Below are 17,724 nucleotides of genomic sequence, written 5' to 3' on the forward strand. Positions count from 1 at the left end.
GCAGAGCCATCCGTGGAGCCTGAGTTGAGAAACTGAAAGTGAGCTTCAGTGTTTGGAGTTCTTATTTCTTGAGAGTCGATGACGTCGTTAATACGTGTCTCAGTCAAACAGGGAATGTCAAGCCCATAACTTAATTCTTTGCCAGCAATAATTGATTGAGTCGTCGAGCATTTCTTAGAGCATAAATTTCAGTACCCCACAGAAAGGGATTGTCCTTTTTTCAGGATGGTGTCGGCTCGCTTCTTTTTGAAGGGGTTGCTTAATTCCCCCGACGTATCGCCTCCCAGGAATGCTGTAGTAAAAATCGTCGAGGTGGTGTCGGTTCGATTACTTTTCAAAGGAGGAGTCGTAAACTTCGACGCATCGCCTGCCGGGTGTGCCGTATTATGGGCTGGTCTCTTTTTCGTGGATTTCTTCATTGAATATTTCTCGGGAATACGTTTGACGCATAGTTCTCCGGGCCATCGGCACCGTGCAAGGCCGTTCGCAGATGCAGGTCAGGTTAGGCGATCACGTGAGAGGTCCACCCCTACGCCACTTTGAGGCTGTGCAAGCAGGATTTTCCTTTGGAGGATAGGGGTGGAGGCAAGGGTCTATGGTTGTGCATGGATCCATAGTCATTCCATGTCACTGGAACGACCCCTGTCATTTATATCTAACCTAACCTCCTAGGGGCATTAGCAGTAGCCTAATTAGTATTTACTAATTTGTAGCGGAATTAGTTCTGAATTAGTAGTACTATTCAATACTACAAATCTTCGTTAGCGAGCTGGAGCTTCAGTTCTGTACCTGTTATTTTAGTATTTAAATTCGTAGTTTAGCCGTTGAAAACAAAGCAAATCAGAATTTTATACTAAAATCTGAGTATAAGGAAATAGAGTCCCGATCGAAAATGCTAAGACTGCTATAGTCTGAGTGGGCGTTTACAATTTCTGCCTGAACTTCTGCCAAGTTATAAAGGTATAGCTTTTTTCTTCTTCTCGGAAGTATTTACTAACTTGCACTTGTAACGAGAATCTGGTGTTTTCACCTTCTCCCGCATCGAGTATCATCGAGACATGTTTGATCCATGTAGTGCGGTCTTCTGCCAGCTCTCCTGCTAGTGGGAGCCACTGGTTTGTCCATCTTTGTCCAAACTTTATGACCCCCCCCCCCCCCCGTTGTTAGGTTTGAGATACGATTTTGCCAGGCTCCACCAGTTTTTGTATTGTCCTCCTTATTGTCTCTTTTATAAGCTAAGGGATTCAACTAAAATGATTCAGAAAGGTAGCTCCTTTGGTGGCTCCCGTAAAACATAGCCCAATCATTTCAGTTTGACGTTCTTTGATCATAAGGGCAACGTTTCTTTCGATGTGGGACATTCTTTGTATCTCTAAGTTGGATATGTGGTCACGCAGATGTATCCTGAGGATTTTTCGCCGACAGGTATGATCGAACACCTTCAGTGTATTTTCATCCAGTTGTTTTACCGACCATGTTTCACGTCCATAAAGAAGAAATCTCTGAAACAAAGCTAAGTAGATTCGGAATGTAGTCGTACATTAATTCTGCGCCAGTTCCACAATGGATTACTGAGGGAATCAAAGAATTGAGCTTTTGCAATATCTGTTGAATATCGGCGTCTGATGATCTATAAAAACAAAGCTAGGAGCCAAGGTATGTAAAGTTATCGACCTGATCCAACTGTTCTTTGTGTACAGTTAGCAAAAGAGAATCAGCATAGTTTATTGTCATAAAATTTGTCTTCACTGTACTGACTTTCAAGCCAATGAGGTTTGGGTTACTGAGAAGGGGTACCTAAAATGTATTGTGGGTAAAAAGGGTATAAATAAGTTTGCAGTGTCTAAATAAGTTTGAGGACCACTGGTCCAGGTTGTTCATTATCACCCGCCGTGCATTTACGTTTTTCAGGTCGTTGTCTTGATCTTGTCTCATTTTAATGGTTCAGTTTGTTCATGTTGAGCTTACAGTTTTGTCCTCTTTTTTTCTTTTTTGTAATCATTTTGTGCTAACATTAATTTACGTTTGTGTCCCCTAGATATTATGAAACTGCTGAAAATGCCTTTTGAAATTTACGTTACCGAATATAGGCACATGAATTTACATATTTCTAAATTTTTGTTCTGCAAAAGCTTCTAAAATGGTTTGAAAATCTATTTTTCTTGCTAAACTGTTTAGTCTATCCTGATTTATTGTTGATATCACATAGTTTTTTTTTATTGGTTTTTGTCTGGATAATGATCTCTCTTCAGAAGCAACGCTTATTGGGACACTTCACGATTTCGAAAATCAATTGTTTATTTTAATGACAGTGTGGGCCCTTTCAAACGGGGGGCCGGATCTGGCCCAATTGCGTTTTTTCCGGCCCGGCTTCAAGTGAAATGTTCTGCCCAATCTGATTTCCTGTATAACAAGAGCTAAGAGCTCATATGGCACTTGTGACGAGGTCGGAAGAGCCAAGAGCTCATGTGGGATGAGCTCTAGCAAAATTCTAAGAATCAATAGACTGATTTAAAAGGAAAATCAGAGGTTTAATGCCGGTCGGGATTTAAGATAAAAGCTCTGAGACATGAGGTCCTTCTAAATATCAAAATGCATTAAGATCCGGTCACCCACTCTTAAGTTGAAAATACCAATTTTTTTTCTAAGTTTTCCTCTCCCTTCAGCCCCCCAGATGGTCAAATGGGGGAAAACGACTTTTTAAAGTCAATTTGTGCAGGTTCCTGGCACGCCTAGCAATTTTCATCGTCCTAGCACGTCCAGAAGCACCAAACTCGCCAAAGCCCTGGACTCCCCCAAAGAGAGTGGATCCAGTCCGATTACATCAATCACGTATCTACGACATTTGCTTATTCTACCCGCCAAGTTTCATCCACTCTAAGCGTTCTCCGAGATTTCCGGTTTCCAAGATTTCTGTTTCCCCAATCCACCCCCCTATGTCCCCAGATCCGATTTGAATTGAAAAAAGAGCATCTGAGACATAAGATCTTTCTATATATCAAGTTTCATTAAGATCCGACCACTCTTTCATAAGATAAACATGCCTCAATTTTCACGTTTTCCAAGATTTCCAGTTCCCCCCTCCAACTCCCCCCAATGTCACCAGATCTGGTCAGGATTTAAAATAAGAGCTTTTAAGCACAAGATCCTTCTAAATATCTAATTTCACTAAGATCTGATCACCCGTTCGTAAGTTACAAATACCAAATCTTTTTTGTAAATTTTCTGAATTACCCCCTCCCCCAACTCCCCCAAAGAGATCGGATCTGGTTCGATCATGTCAGTCACGTATCTTGGACTTGTGCTTATTCTTCCCACCAAGTTTCATTCTGATCTCTCCACTCTAAGCGTTTTCCAAGATTTCCTTTTTCCCAGCCCAAACTCCCGCAACGATACTGGATCCGGTCGGGATTTAAAATAAGAGATCTGAGTTACGAGGTTCTTCTAAATATGAAATTTCATAAAGATCTAATTACTGCTTCGTAAGTTAAAGGTACCATATTTTTTCGAATTTTTCCGAATTAACCGTCCCTCTTTCACCCCCCCCCCCCAGATGGCCGAATACGGGAAACAACTATTTCTAATTTAATCTTGTCTGGTCCCTGATACGCCAGCCAAATTTTGTCGTCCTAGCTCATCTGGAAGTGCCTAAACTAGCAAAACGGGGACAGACAGACCGACAGAATTTGTGGTCGCTATATGTCACTTGGTAAATACCAAGTGCAATAAAAATTTAGGGTCTTCTCAAGTACCGAATCAACACAGCAGGTGAACAGAGTCGGAGACAGGGCTCAGCCCTGTTTTACTCCGGACGTAACCAAGAAATCTGCGGCCTTCTACGTAAAATCAATCTCGGCTCACTTATTTCTCATACTATGCCTTAAGCAGTTCGATACACTTCAGGGGCATTCCGTAGATCTCTAGAGTTTTTCAGAATTTTCAACAACTTATCAAGTCGAAGGCGGCAACGGAGTCCATAAATATTAGAATCAGGGGCAAGCAGGCTATGATTTACATTCTAAAAATATATCTAATTAAAAAGTATATGCTATTTCTTTTTCTTGAAAGCATGTTAATATTGGCAGTCTAAAGCTCTATCTAGTGAAAAAAATCGTGGCTTTCTTGTATTTATGTCCCTTTTCTGTTTCAGGTGGGATTAGTTGCTGTATTTGTATTTGTAATTGGGCTGTGGAAGGTTCCGACCTTAAGAGATCCTGGCCTATTTTACCCTTGGTTTTTTTGCACCTCAATTATGGGTTTTATGACAATGCTAAGTATTGAGTTGAAACATAACATTTTCTCATGGATTATTGTATTTCTTACTGCTTCCACTGAAAGGGTAAGTGGTTTTCTCTATTTTCTTCCTTTATTTTCAGTTCGTTATGGGAGTTGGCTCTAGCTGCTAATTCAGGCAATATTCATAGACTCTCCCCTCTCTTTAAATACTTGTTTGTGCCACTGTTTATGCAACAATTTTATGCATATTTGAAAAGATATTTTAATTTGTTTATTACTAAAATATTGTTGAAAATACCATTGGTTATCAACGATATTTTCGAAATAATACTGCTTAACAAGTATTGACAAATGAAAAAAAATTTCTGAAATTGTATAGGAAAAGTAGGCTTGTTGAAAATCATGGGTCATCACATAGTCTAAGATAAGAGCATGGCTTATGGTTTAGTTAAAAGACTTTTGAAATTTTAAATGAAAACTGTCGAATCTATGAGATATTTAAGGAAAACATCAAAACTCCCATCAAACAATTTTTTTTTTCGGGATGTAGGGATGGGGGGATTCGGGCCCAATTTTACAAAATATTATGATTTTTATGTTTATTCCCAAATGCCCAGTGATATCATACCATTTCACTTATTATTTCGTTACTAGAAATTTCCATCCTCAAGAAAAAAAATCCTGTACATGAAATAATTGTGCTTAATTGTTTTTTTCGAAAAGATGGTATGCAAATATTCTTTCGATTGAAACTTACAACTTCGGTCTTTGAACTGAACAAACTCAATCTATTGGTTTAGCTTACATTCCAGTATCTAATTTTCTTCTCAAAACGCTTCGAGATGCTTTTTCTTTGTTTATTTCTGTTGGGCGGTGTCTCATTTCTCCCTTGCAGAAATTATCTAAGAACATGTTTTGGGGCTAATGTTTTCTTGCTACAGCTTTCTAAGTCTAAAACTATACCTTGTCAAAACAAAATTGCGTAACTTCAAAACAAAAAACTGAGATAAATTTTTCGATTTCTTTGCTCCCCTTTTCAAATTTATCGAATTTTTTTTCTGCGTCATGGTTGTTATGGTTTTTTGTAATCTAACAAAAAGAGGATTGTTATCTAAACCAGGCTTTAAGAATACTCTGACACGCGTGTTGAATTTGACATGTGGTTTTTTCCATTAAGCGCTTACCTCTAAAAAAAAAAATATAAAAATATATCTTCGGAAAATTTATTACTAATGTTGATATGATAATTCAACAGTATTCCTTTAATGATTATGTAATAAAAAAAAATAATATTCTAGAAATATTGTATCTTGTTTTAATTTTGATCAAGAATGGTTATTCTACTTCTAAGAGACAATCCGTAATCTGGAGGCTGAAGTAAAAAAAAAATTTTAAGTTACACAACGAGCATTTGGAAAAAAATTTACATAATTAAAAAAAAATAGTTTTTTTCTGGTTAGCGGTGTTTGTTTGTTTGTTTTTTTGTTTGTTTGTTTTTTCATGTGGTATCTTAGAAAGTTTTTTTGTGAAAAGCCATAGTTTTGTGCCTACCTTCTTTATATAATTATTATGACATCTGCTAACCCTGAACATGATTATTTGAACGATTAGTACAACGAGCGAAAATTTACTTCACAGAATATTCAGTGGAAATTAACAATATGAAACTTTTGTTATAGTTGCTAAATTGAGCCAAAAGACCAATTTTTCGAAAACCGAATGACCATTGAAAAAGAATATGTCAATAAAAAACAAACGGAAGTTAATTTAAAAAAACTTTTCCACAAAAAGTTTTTCAAAAAAAAAATTCAAAGGAGCTCTATTTAACCAAAAATGAGCAGAAATAAAGTCAAATAATCTTCCAAGTGTAAAACTGCCACAAATCAGCATCAAATAATAAATGAAAGCCAAAACGAACACAGATTATAATAAATAGCCAAGTCAAGCTCAAAACGGGCAAAAATTAACATGAGTAGTACTGAAAACCCCCGTGCCTTCTCAAGACCAGAACTCAATTTGTAATTTATTGAATTTGGACGGATTATCTTCGTAAAAACAATTACATATCTTCTTTTAGTGAGTAAGGTGTTCTATACAAGATTTTCTTGGTCATAGATAACGAAAAAGGGAAGAAAAAGACTTGGAAGTAACAAAAACTTATGCCTATTTATGGAGTGGCAAATGCCAAAATACAGAAACTGTAATAATTATAAAAAAAGTTTTTTCTGTGAGTACCGGGATCGGTAACAGGTAACAGATTTTGTTGCCATACTTGTCAAGTCTGTCCTCTCCATCCTTATCTTGTGCCTTACTTGTTGTGGACCACTTCTTGGCACCTATAAGTTCCACGGCCTGCTTGGAATGGGTTTATGCAACCAATATTTCCTTATGAATAGAGTACTCTCTGGACAGAGGTCAATCACCATATTTCTTTAGCCATTGTATTCTTTCCATGTGAAACCTTCTCTTCGTCTTTCTTAAATCTCAATTTCCCCTTAAATTACGGAGGAGGGGGAAAAAGCTAAAAAGTTATTTCATGCTAATACATAGAAAGGGATGTCTATGGGATTATTGAGGTCGCAGAAAACGATAAAGAAGGTAAAAGGAGTCCATTGCCAGCATCACAAGGATATTTTTGCAAATTCCTCCTTAGAGTTTGATATGAGAAAAGGCAAGTGTGAAAGTCAAGGAAATATAATATTTTAGTGAAACAGGAGTCCTTATTACCTGCTAAACACCCGCAAGTGCAATATTATAAAATATAAATTACATGCGTCTTCTGTAGAATTGCAACCTTTTGCTGGAACTCTAAGTGGAGAAAAGTCTTTTTTATGAATGAATAGATGGAACTAAGGCGTAGAAACAACTTAATCGAATACCCTGCTTATAAAATACTGCCCATTTAATTATGTAGTAAAATCGATTAATATAAAAATTTTGGAATGAACAGGATAATTTTGATATTAATTATTTTCACTTTGTCAAACATAAAAAAGAGAAAAGTTTCATAATTCATTGGTATGAAAGACAGTGTTATCGTTGTCATGTTTCATGGCATTCTGGCAGGAAATCTCTGCTTGATTTGCAAGCAATAGAGCAATTCACCCCTGAGCATCTTTCTGAGTCATAACTATTCGCCCTACAGGAGCACTTCACAAATTTCAGAGGCTGCAATGGAGCCAGAGATAAATTAGTCATCATCGGAATCAAGAGTTTTTTTTTGGCAACGAATTCCCCGCTGATGAGGGTTAAGACTGCTATTTTACTCCAGCCTTGGACCTGATGTTAGACACACAGCGCGTGAAACTTCACAGATGCACATGTTGGTAGAAAGTCTCGAGGATGCACAAGTTTTGAGGATGTTGATGTCTTCTGTTGGAAGATACGATAGCGAACACAGCTACCGTCATTGACTTCCACCATTGAGGCTGTTCAAACGCTAAGATAGGCCCGAGTCCAATGTCTCCCCATGCTCGGCAATTAACATCCAGGAAGAATAAATGCACGACCCACTACTCGAAGAACCATCGATCATGGGAACCAGCTGCAAAAGTAGTACGATATCTATTTTTGCAGCTGGTCCTTGAGCTATTGCGTGTATAAACCCATTCAAAGCAGGCCGGGAAGCTTTTAGGTACCAATAAGCGATCCACAACAAGTCTGGCTCACGATAAGGATGGCATTTGAGATTTTATAGTCTGTACTTTGAAGGCTTGACAAGTATGACAACAATATCTGTTTCCAGTTACCAATCCCAATACTCACATCTGTGTTTTTTATCATTTGTCAATCACTAGCATAGGTGTCAGTTTTTCTTGGTTCTAAATCCTATCTTTCCCGTTTTCATTTCCTAAGACCAAGAAAACCCTAGAAAGAACATCTTACTCACTAAAATAGGATGTGTCATTGTTTTTTCAGAGATAACCCCTCCCATTTCAAACACTAAGAGAAATTTCCAAAAATATCCCTGTTGTACTGATGATAAGACGTTTTTACATTCACTTCCTTAATCTACGACCGTAATAACCCCACAAAAGATAGCTTTTCTTATGTGTTATCGTGTAATGAACTATTATCTATCTGGCCCCTCCTCTGCACTTTATGAATGAATTTGACCGATTTCACCTAGGAGTAGCGATGCCGATTTTAGACATGTTAATAAGTGGTTTTCTCTATCGAATGTCATAAAAATCATTTTTGTTGCAATTTTTTAAAGGTCCACCAATTTTTTTCATGTCTTTATTGTACTTTTAACTTCATTGGCCATATTTTCATAGTTTGCTCTACTTAGTTCTCTCATTCTTTGTTGTAAACCTTTTTTTCCTTCTCAAATTTCTTCCCTCTTTATTCTTTCTACGATCTTTCAGAAAAATAGTATTTTCTTATTTAGGATTTCTACATTTTGTCAATTTTAATTTTTTTTTTAAATTGAATTACAGGTACTATTGATTGTATGGTTTGCCATACTTTGTATTGCAGCTGTTTCATTTGTGATATACTCCCAAGAAAATACGGAGAGATCGATAGCTGAAGTTGTTGAAAAGAAAGAAGCTGAACCTAAGACTAAGTCCCAAATTCCGCTTACAGTTCTGCGAAAGGTTTTCCATGTGTTAATCGTATGCGTAGATGTGCCTGGGCTGCTTTGGGATCCAGAACTTGTATATTTTTCTACAGGAGTCATTCTGGCCTTATTTATAATCGTTGAGGTAATGAAACATGGCCTAGACTTTGTTAGTGATCAATCCCGCTTTGCTAATCGAGCTTCTCGTCGTTTTATGAAAGAAAGATTTCTTAAATAATCTGTTACACTTTTATTTCAGTCGAATGTTTGATAAATTCGTTTCCCTGCAGACATTTTTTTTTTTTTTTTTTTTTATTGAACAAAATCTTTCCTTTTATGCATTGATAAAAATGTACAATTGGTATCCTTTTCTATAAGTAATCAAGAGGTATCGCTGTTTAAAGTTTTTCTAAGACGACTTCTGTAAATTCTTCGTTTAATCAGAAATGCCTACCAGATCTCACGTAGTAATGTTTATAGAAAATAGGCCGTTTTCTGTCAGACCCTAGCCTTATCTTATTATGCCTTGTTATGACTGATCAGAAAATGAACATTTTGAATAATTTACGTCTATTTTTGTTATCGATCGTGTTATGTCCTATAAGCTGCCCAAAATGTCAAGACATTAATTTCATAGTTTAGTTTTAGCAAGAAAAGAATAAAATCTTTGAAATTCCAAGGTCGCTTAGTAAGTGCGCAGATAAAATATACTGAGCACGTATATCAATTTATGAAAATGAAACAATACGTGTCGCTCTTAGAAAACATTGGTCTCTTAAAAACTATAAATATTTTATTTCAGATATGTATTAAAGACACATTTATAATTATTCATTTCTAACACAATTTAGAGAGCATATACTTATTCTCAAGGGAATTCTTCCCGACCGAAAAATGAGTTTGTTTACTCTGTTTTAAAACGGAACCAATACAAATTTGTCAATAGAAACACATTGCTTTGGTATTATGGATATGAGATGCAGCTGTTGAAATGAAATTTGGAGTGTTGCATATTCATAACGAAACTCCATAATAACAATTATAAAACTCCTGGCCATTGAATAGTTTATTTTGTTTTTTCGTTTCAATGGCCAGCTTAACGAAGTTCTCCGTTCATTAGGCCGGTTTTCAGATGTCCTCTATGTATTTTATGGAGTTTCAGAAACGATAAGTGAATAGCTTATTTATTATATTTTGTTTAACCAATATTCTATACTCGCTTTATGATCCATACTCAAACTCATAATTTTGCGAACAGAATTCAACAAAAAGTTCCATCCTATGATTAAAGCTAAAATTAGTAGCTTGTATTGTATGTCAGCTGTCCTTGTTGTATTTTTGTAGATTTCATTAATTTAACAAGAGAAGACCTCATTTCTCGTATCTCTAAACAACTCCCGTGTTTTCAGGTAGTTCGACTCTTGCAAATACCACCTTTTGGACCATTAATATTTGCAAGCTTTAAACCTCTTCTTGATGAGAAAGACAGTGGGATGCTGGTTTTAACTAACATCTATTTATTACTCGGATGCTCTGCTCCGATGTGGCTCTATCCCCTCCCTTTCGAGAAGCAAGATTATTCGGCAGTTCTTCCCATGGCCGCAGGTGTCCTGACACTTGGTGTTGGAGACACAGCTGCTGGATTGGTTGGAGTGTACTTTGGAAGAAATAGATGGCCGGGTGAGAATACTAATAATAATGGATTATAATCGAGAGGTTTACGAAATTATGTTTGCCTTTATTTCTTTGATAATATTTTCAATGACATTGAATAATGATTAAAATAAAAATAGGTGGATAAACTTCTTAAATTACTTAAATTTAAATAAACTACTTAAATTTGTGGACGCTGAAGCTTCAACGTCTTACTTGAGACTAACGTTAAAATATCTAGGCCGTAATTAAAGAAAGAAAATGGTTCCTTTCTCCTGAAATGAAATATTTTTTCCTTTATTTTTTTTTAAAAGCTCTTTCAGTGCCAAAAAGAAGGTTTTGAGAATTTATAATGATTCGGAAGTCCCAATTTTGACGTCGAATTTTGTGGTCACGCTGAAGAAAAATGAATTATGCTTGAAAGATGATATAGCCACTTTAATTGTTTACTAGAGAAGACACAACAAGATTATGCCTGGAATATACGATGTATTCATGAGATCAATTAACTAAAAGATCAAACTTGATAAGGAGAGAAATAATGACAAGACAAACATCACTTGTTCTGTATAAAGCTAATTTATTCTTCAAAAAACAAAGAAATGTCAAATTCTTTGCAAATAGTGACAAGACAAATATCACATGTGCTCAATCAAATGTTGAAATAAAAAAGAAAAAGCACAGAAAACCAAAGAAAAAGGCTTTTTGGTGTCAAGAATAGATATGGTTTTTCGAGGAAAATCCATTTGTCTCAGCCCACTCTGAGAAGAGTTTCTCTCCTTTCTCTTTCGGAAAATCCGTTTCTCTCTTTCTTCTGAGAAGAGGTCGACGGCGTCTGTAAAAGACAATGGAAAGGCTCATTTAATCGCAATCCTTTTCACAAAAACCAGAATGGTGCACAACAAATGTCTAAGCAAATCCAAAATATTTTGCGCCAGGCCTTTGCCATCTTCGTGGCTCAAGATGGACCGAACCGAAAAACCTAGACAGCATGAAGAGGCCTTTATAAAAAAAAAAAAAAACTGTGCTGGATTTCACATACGGTGCATTCCATGTTATGGAGGCTTACGAAAAGTGAGCAGATACAGAATGAATCGGATTCCAATTCAGAAGCGTTATACAGAGGTCCAGCCACACCCTGGGTTCAGAAAAGGCCAAGTTTTTCAGGAAAGAAAGGAGAAAATTACAAGAATGTGAGAGTATGAAGGAAACTTTAATGCAAAATTCCTGTACAAGAAATCTGTTCAAAGCTTCAGCTTTCGTTTTTGAAAAAAAACAAAACAATTTCTAGTGGTTAACCATTTTGGAGAAAAAAACTTCGGCTACTGCAATTTGATTTCAGTTATTTGGTTTTCTGATTGGTCAGTCAAATAGGTCAGGTTCACTCTCTATTTGCTCATCCTTGTCGTCAGCCTTGCAGTACCACCTCGAAAAGTTGTTAAGTAATATTGGCAGAATCTGCCACCGATCCACCGACGCAGCACTACGACTAACCATCTGCTTTACATGCATGAGGGAATCCACAGTTTTCACCTCCAACCGATTTCGCAACTTAGTTTTAATGTTTGTTAGTTGAGAAAACTGTCTTTCGGCACCAGCATTTGAGTGAGGTAACGCGCATAAGTTCAACATAAAGTTTGATAGTTCAAAGAATTTGAGAGTGCCGTCGGAATTCTTCACATCTAACAAGAGCTTCCAAAAATAAGATGGTGAGGACACTAGCTCTTGACCACCAGACTTCAGGATCATGTGACTTGAAGTCACATGTTTCACCGCGTTTGAATTTTCGCGATTTTGAAAAGGAAAGTAGTGCGGACACTATAAAAAAAATCCCTAAGACGAAAACAAACCTGAAAAGCATAAATCACAAATTAAAAGCAGTTGCAGTTAAGAACAAGAGCTAAGAGCTCATATGGCACTTGTGACGAGGCAAGAAGAGCTAAGAGCCAAGAGCTCATATGGTATGAGCTCTAACAAAATTCTAAGAATCAATGGATTGATTTAAAAGGAAAATCAGAGGATTAATGTCGGTCGGAATTTAAAATAAGAGCTCTGAGTCACGATGTCCTTCTAAATATAAAAATTCATTAAGATCTAATCACCCACTCTTAAGTTATAAATACCTCATTTTTTCTAATTTTTCCTCTCCCTTTAGCCCCCCAGATGGTCGAATCTGGGAAAACGACTTTATCTAGTCAATTTGTGCAACTCCCTGACACGCCTACTAATTTTCATCGTCTTAGCACGTCCAGAAGCACCAAACTCGCCAAAGCACTGAGCCCCTCTCCCCAACTCCCCCAAAGAGAGTGAATCTAGTACGGTTACGGCAATCACATATCTACGACATTTGCTTATTCTATCCACCAAACTTCATCCCGATTCCTCCGCTCAGATCTGGTCGGGATTTGAAATAAGAGCTCTGAGACATGAATTACTTCTAAATATCAAATTTCATTAAGATCCAGTCACCCTTTCTTAAGTTAAAAATACCTTAATTTTTCTAATTCTTCGAAATTAACACCCCCCAGCTCCTCCAAAGAGAACGGATCCGTTCCAATTATATCAATCACGTATCTAGAATTTGTGCTTATTCTTCCCATCAAGTTTCATCCCGATCTCTCCACTATTAGTATTTTTTAAGATTTCTGTTTCCCTCCCCCCCCCAAACTGCCCCCCAATGACGCTAGATTCGGTTAAGATTTGCAATAAGAGATCCGAGTTACGAGGTCCTTCTAAATATGAAGTTTCATGAAGATCCGATCACTCCTTAGTAAGTTAAAAATACGTCATTTTTTTCTAATTTTTCAGAATTAAACCCCCCCCCCCTCCCCAATAGATCGGATCCGTTCCAATTATGTCAATCACGTATCCAAGACTTCTGATTATTTTTCCCACCAAGTTTCATCTCGATCCCTCCACTCTAAGCGCTTTCCATGATTTTAGGTCCCCCCAAACTCCCCCCAATGTTACCAGATCCGGTCGGGATTTATAATAAGAGCTCTGAGACACATATATTTTTCTAAACATCAAATTTCATTGAGATCCAATCACCCGTTCGTAAGTTAAAAATACCTCATGTTTTTATAATTTTTCAGAATTACCCCCCCCCCCCCAACTACCCCAAAGAGAGCGGATCCGTTCCGGTTACGTTAATCATGTATCTAGGACTTTTGCTTATTTTTCCCACCAAGTTTCATCCCGATCCCTCCACTCTAAGTGTTTTCCAAGATTTTAGGTTTCCCCCTCCCAACTCCCCCCAATGCCACCAGATCCGATCGGGATTTAAAATAAGAGCTCTGAGACACGATACCATTCCAAACATCAAGTTTCATTAAGATCTGATCAACTGTTCGTAAGTTAAAAATGCTTCATTTTTTTTTATTTTTTCCGAATTAACCAGCCCCCCATTCTCCCCCAGAAGGTCAAATCGGGAAAATGACTATTTCTAATTTAATCTAGTCCGGCCCCTGATACGCCTTCCAAATGTCACCGTCCTAACCTACCTGGAAGTATCTAAAGTAGCAAAACCGGGACCGACAGACAGACCGACAGAATTTGCGATTGCTATATGTCACTTGGTTAATACCAAGAGCCATAAAAAACTGAAAATAAATGCATATGGTATTGATTTTGAAAAAATGCCAAAAAGTGTCCTTTTTTTCAAAAAGTTGCCTTTTTTCACCCAATAGTGGCAGGGTGTCACCCAGGGTGAAAAAGTGTCAAAAAAGCACTAAAAGTGTCCCTTTGGCAACCCTGGTGTCATAACCTTGACAAGTTGTTATAAAGAATGGTGAAAATAAGGTTGACTCGGCAAACGCTCTTAAACTCCTACTTTATGCAGTTCAAGACGAACCCTTATTTTAACGTACCTTTATCAAACTGTCCATGGTAACAAACTGTAAGTAAGTAGCGTTGCGGCTCAATAGTAACCGAAATTTAAAAGTGGATATCAGGATATCAAGAGAATATTTTAACTGGCTTATTATGCTGATTCCAAATACATAAGATTTATTAAGTTTAGTGCTACTCATAAAAACCTACGAGCCAAAAAAAATTGGCTGATTTTTGAAAAAGGGGAGAAACAACCCTTAAAGTCAAGGAATCTTAATAAAAATCACACCATCCGAGAACCCTATTGTAGAAGTTTCAAACTCCAAACTGCAAAAATGTAGTCTTATATTTTTTTTGGCAGAAGGAAGGATGGGTTATTTTGTTGTTGTTGTTGTTTTTCCCTGGGTGATCAAGTCAGCAATCTTAAAATATCGGGAAAGGTGTTATTCAAACGGAAATCATAGATCTAGTGCCCTTTTTAAATGATTAAAAAAAAAGTTTTTTTAAATGAAAGTAAGGAGCGACATTAAAACTTCAAACGAACAGAAATTACTCCGTATATTAAAGGGGCTTTTCGTCCTCAACGCCTCGCTCTTTGCGCTAAAGTTTGACTCTTTCTCTTAACTCGACTTCTTAAAAATTTTAAAAACTTCAGCGTAAAGAGCGAGGCGTTGAGGACAAAAAGCCCCTTTCATATACGCAGTAATTTCTGTTCGTTTTAAGTTTTAATGTCGCTCCTTTCTTTCATTTAAAAAAAAACTTGTTTTTTTTCTGGACGTTTTTAAATTAATGCCTTTTTTTTATCTTGGCTCTCCGCGCATAAATAATTAAAACGAAATTTGTATATTAATTTTTTTGGGCTAAATGGGTTTTTCATTGTTATAATTGGAAGATTTTGAGAAAAAAGGAGCGAGAGAGGAGGCCTAGTTGCCCTCCAATCTTTTGATTACATAAAAAGGCAACTACAACTTTTAATTTTTTACTAACGTTTTCATAAGTAAAAAATATATGTAACTTACGAATTAAATTACGTAGCGAACTTCTATATTCGTATGTTGCGTACTAGCTGTTGGGGTGGCGCTTCGCGCCACCCCAACACCTAGTTGGTGGGGGCGCGTTGACCCCCCCCCCCGCGCGCGTAAGTCGTTACGTGCCATATTAGTTACGCGCCATTGTAGTTGTGTCCCTGTGTACCACCTATGAATATTGATAGATTTATATATGTGTTTTGAACTACGTACAACATTCTTCGCTGTCCAATTGTCGCTGCATATAAATCGATTGTCGGGTTTACCGACCCTCGAACATGCAACGTACAATTGTCCATGGGAAAAACAATCAGTATTAAGATCTATACCACATTTTTCTAATGATTGAATTTGAGCTTTGTTGATGGTGATTGCAAATGCTAATCGAATTGGGAATTAAAATCTTTTAAATTGAAAAGGCAGATCCGTTGGAATCATGGGAATGCGAGGAATAAGAACAGCCTCACCCTCAAAAGGCCCTGTCAAGATTGTGGCCTCTATTACGTTTTCCATTGTTTTTTTTTTACGGCAAGTCGCGTGCCATTGCAAAGCTTTGGTGGGTTGATATTTCTTAACAGTATTATTGGTACGCCTATTTTTAGTTGTAGCACGTGTGGTGGAAACCCTGAAAGATCCACGGAATTTAAAAATTCAGATGGATAATTAACCGCCTCATTTGGTTCCAAAACTGTGTCGACTGACTTGTAAAGGACTGCCTGGTCTCGAATCTTGGTCAAAACAATATTGTTGATTTCGTGGACGTCTATATTTTGGAGTGCAAGAATCGCTCTTTCACTTAGCCATTTATTATTTTTATAATTGTTTAGAATATTCGGAAATACTTTTTCAATCAATTCATTTTTGGACGTCACTAAATTACAGAATTCAGCAGGTAGTTGTATACGTCCTGAAATTGAGTCTACTGGGAGCTTTCTGTTTCCAATTGCCAGCAATTGATCTGAAAATGTTTGACCAGAGTCATCGTTTTGCAATCGGACACGCATATTTGTAGTTAATTTTAATGTTTTTACGTGTGCCCATAAATTAGAATTTTTCAGGCAAGCATTCATTTCGTCTGCAGGGGTTGATCTAGGTATTATAGGTAATGTTTGCCTGAAATCACCCGCAAGCAATATTAATGTGCTGCCAAAGGGTTTCGAATTCCCTCGCAAATCTTTCAAACATTGATCCAGAGCCTCGAGCGATTTTTTGTGTGCCATTGTGCACTCGTCCCAAATAATAAGTTTGCATTGCTGCAATACTTTACCCATCCCAGATGATTTGGAAATATTGCACGTGGGAGTTTCTGTAGAATGCAAATTCAGAGGCAATTTCAAAGCGGAATGAGCAGTTCTTCCACCAGGCAGCAACGTTGCGGCTATTCCGGACGACGCAATTGCCAACGCTATATCATTTTTTGATCGTATTGATGCCAGAATCAGTTTTATCACAAACGTTTTACCAGTACCTCCTGGCGCATCCAAAAAGAAAATTTCTCCAGCGTTGTTATCGACACAATGCATTATCGTATCATAAATGTCTTTTTGTTCCGACGTTAACTTGGAAATGTTATTTTGTACATACGACAATAGATCACTCGTACTGTAACTTTGTTCACGATCCAATTCTACACATGTCGAAACCGCAGTGGTACGATTAGGTGAAGGCATTCCCAAATCCTGAAGAGGATTGTTTGCCATACATACGCCAAATCTTCTATAATAACTAAAGTGTAGTTATAAATTTCTGATGTAAAATCAAAAGTCATATCTGACGTCTCTAACCGTTTTCGATGGAGTATATCTTCGGTCATTTTTGATTTATGTTTTTCCCATAACTCTGTTCGAGCTGACGGAGAGCAAGTTGTTAGTATGATGCCAAATAATGTACGAATTCGACTTGGAGTTGACGTTTCGCACGCGTCATTGATGCAGTTATCCCAGTGTTGGTCATTCTCCAATAAATTCAGAGCTTGGCATGCACTACGGTAAGTGTCATGTATAGTACCGTTTACAGTTCTCAAATACTCAAAGGACGTTGGACCGGGTACATTCACCAAAAGCAGGCGTAGAAAGAAGCATTCATGTTGATTGGGGTGAACGGTGTAGAGTCTTCCTATCGTGGTATCTTTGAAGATGGTAGGTTGGCCGTCGACTGACTTACCCTGTTTTCGACGTTCAAATACTTTGTTTTTAGTATTCCACGTGTAATACGAAGGCACTTCATTATACAGCAGTTTTTTTGAAAAAGAATCATTTTTGTATAGCGAAAAGAAAGCAGTTAACTTTGTATCCGGTGGATTCAGGGCTCTTTGTTGCACATTGGATTCCGAAAAATAAACACGTTGACCATTCTTACCGCTAAGTGAACAACAGCTGGACTACGTTCATGTATCGGAAATGAAAGAATTCGCCA

The 17,724-nt window shown here is 37.2% G+C and overlaps 1 protein-coding gene across 1 annotated transcript in view; it reads left to right on the plus strand.

The window, feature by feature from the left end:
• Window positions 1-17,724, plus strand: part of LOC136031094 (dolichol kinase-like) — a 58,324-nt gene that overhangs the window by 21,621 nt on the left and 18,979 nt on the right. Inside the window, exons 4-6 of the mRNA XM_065710376.1 lie at window positions 4,151-4,339; window positions 8,676-8,942; window positions 10,207-10,477. Of these exons, the coding sequence (XP_065566448.1) occupies window positions 4,151-4,339; window positions 8,676-8,942; window positions 10,207-10,477 (727 nt within the window). The remainder of the gene's footprint in view (window positions 1-4,150; window positions 4,340-8,675; window positions 8,943-10,206; window positions 10,478-17,724) is intronic.

Source organism: Artemia franciscana, chromosome 9 (genome assembly GCF_032884065.1).
Source record: "Artemia franciscana chromosome 9, ASM3288406v1, whole genome shotgun sequence".
Lineage (NCBI taxonomy): Eukaryota > Metazoa > Arthropoda > Branchiopoda > Anostraca > Artemiidae > Artemia > Artemia franciscana.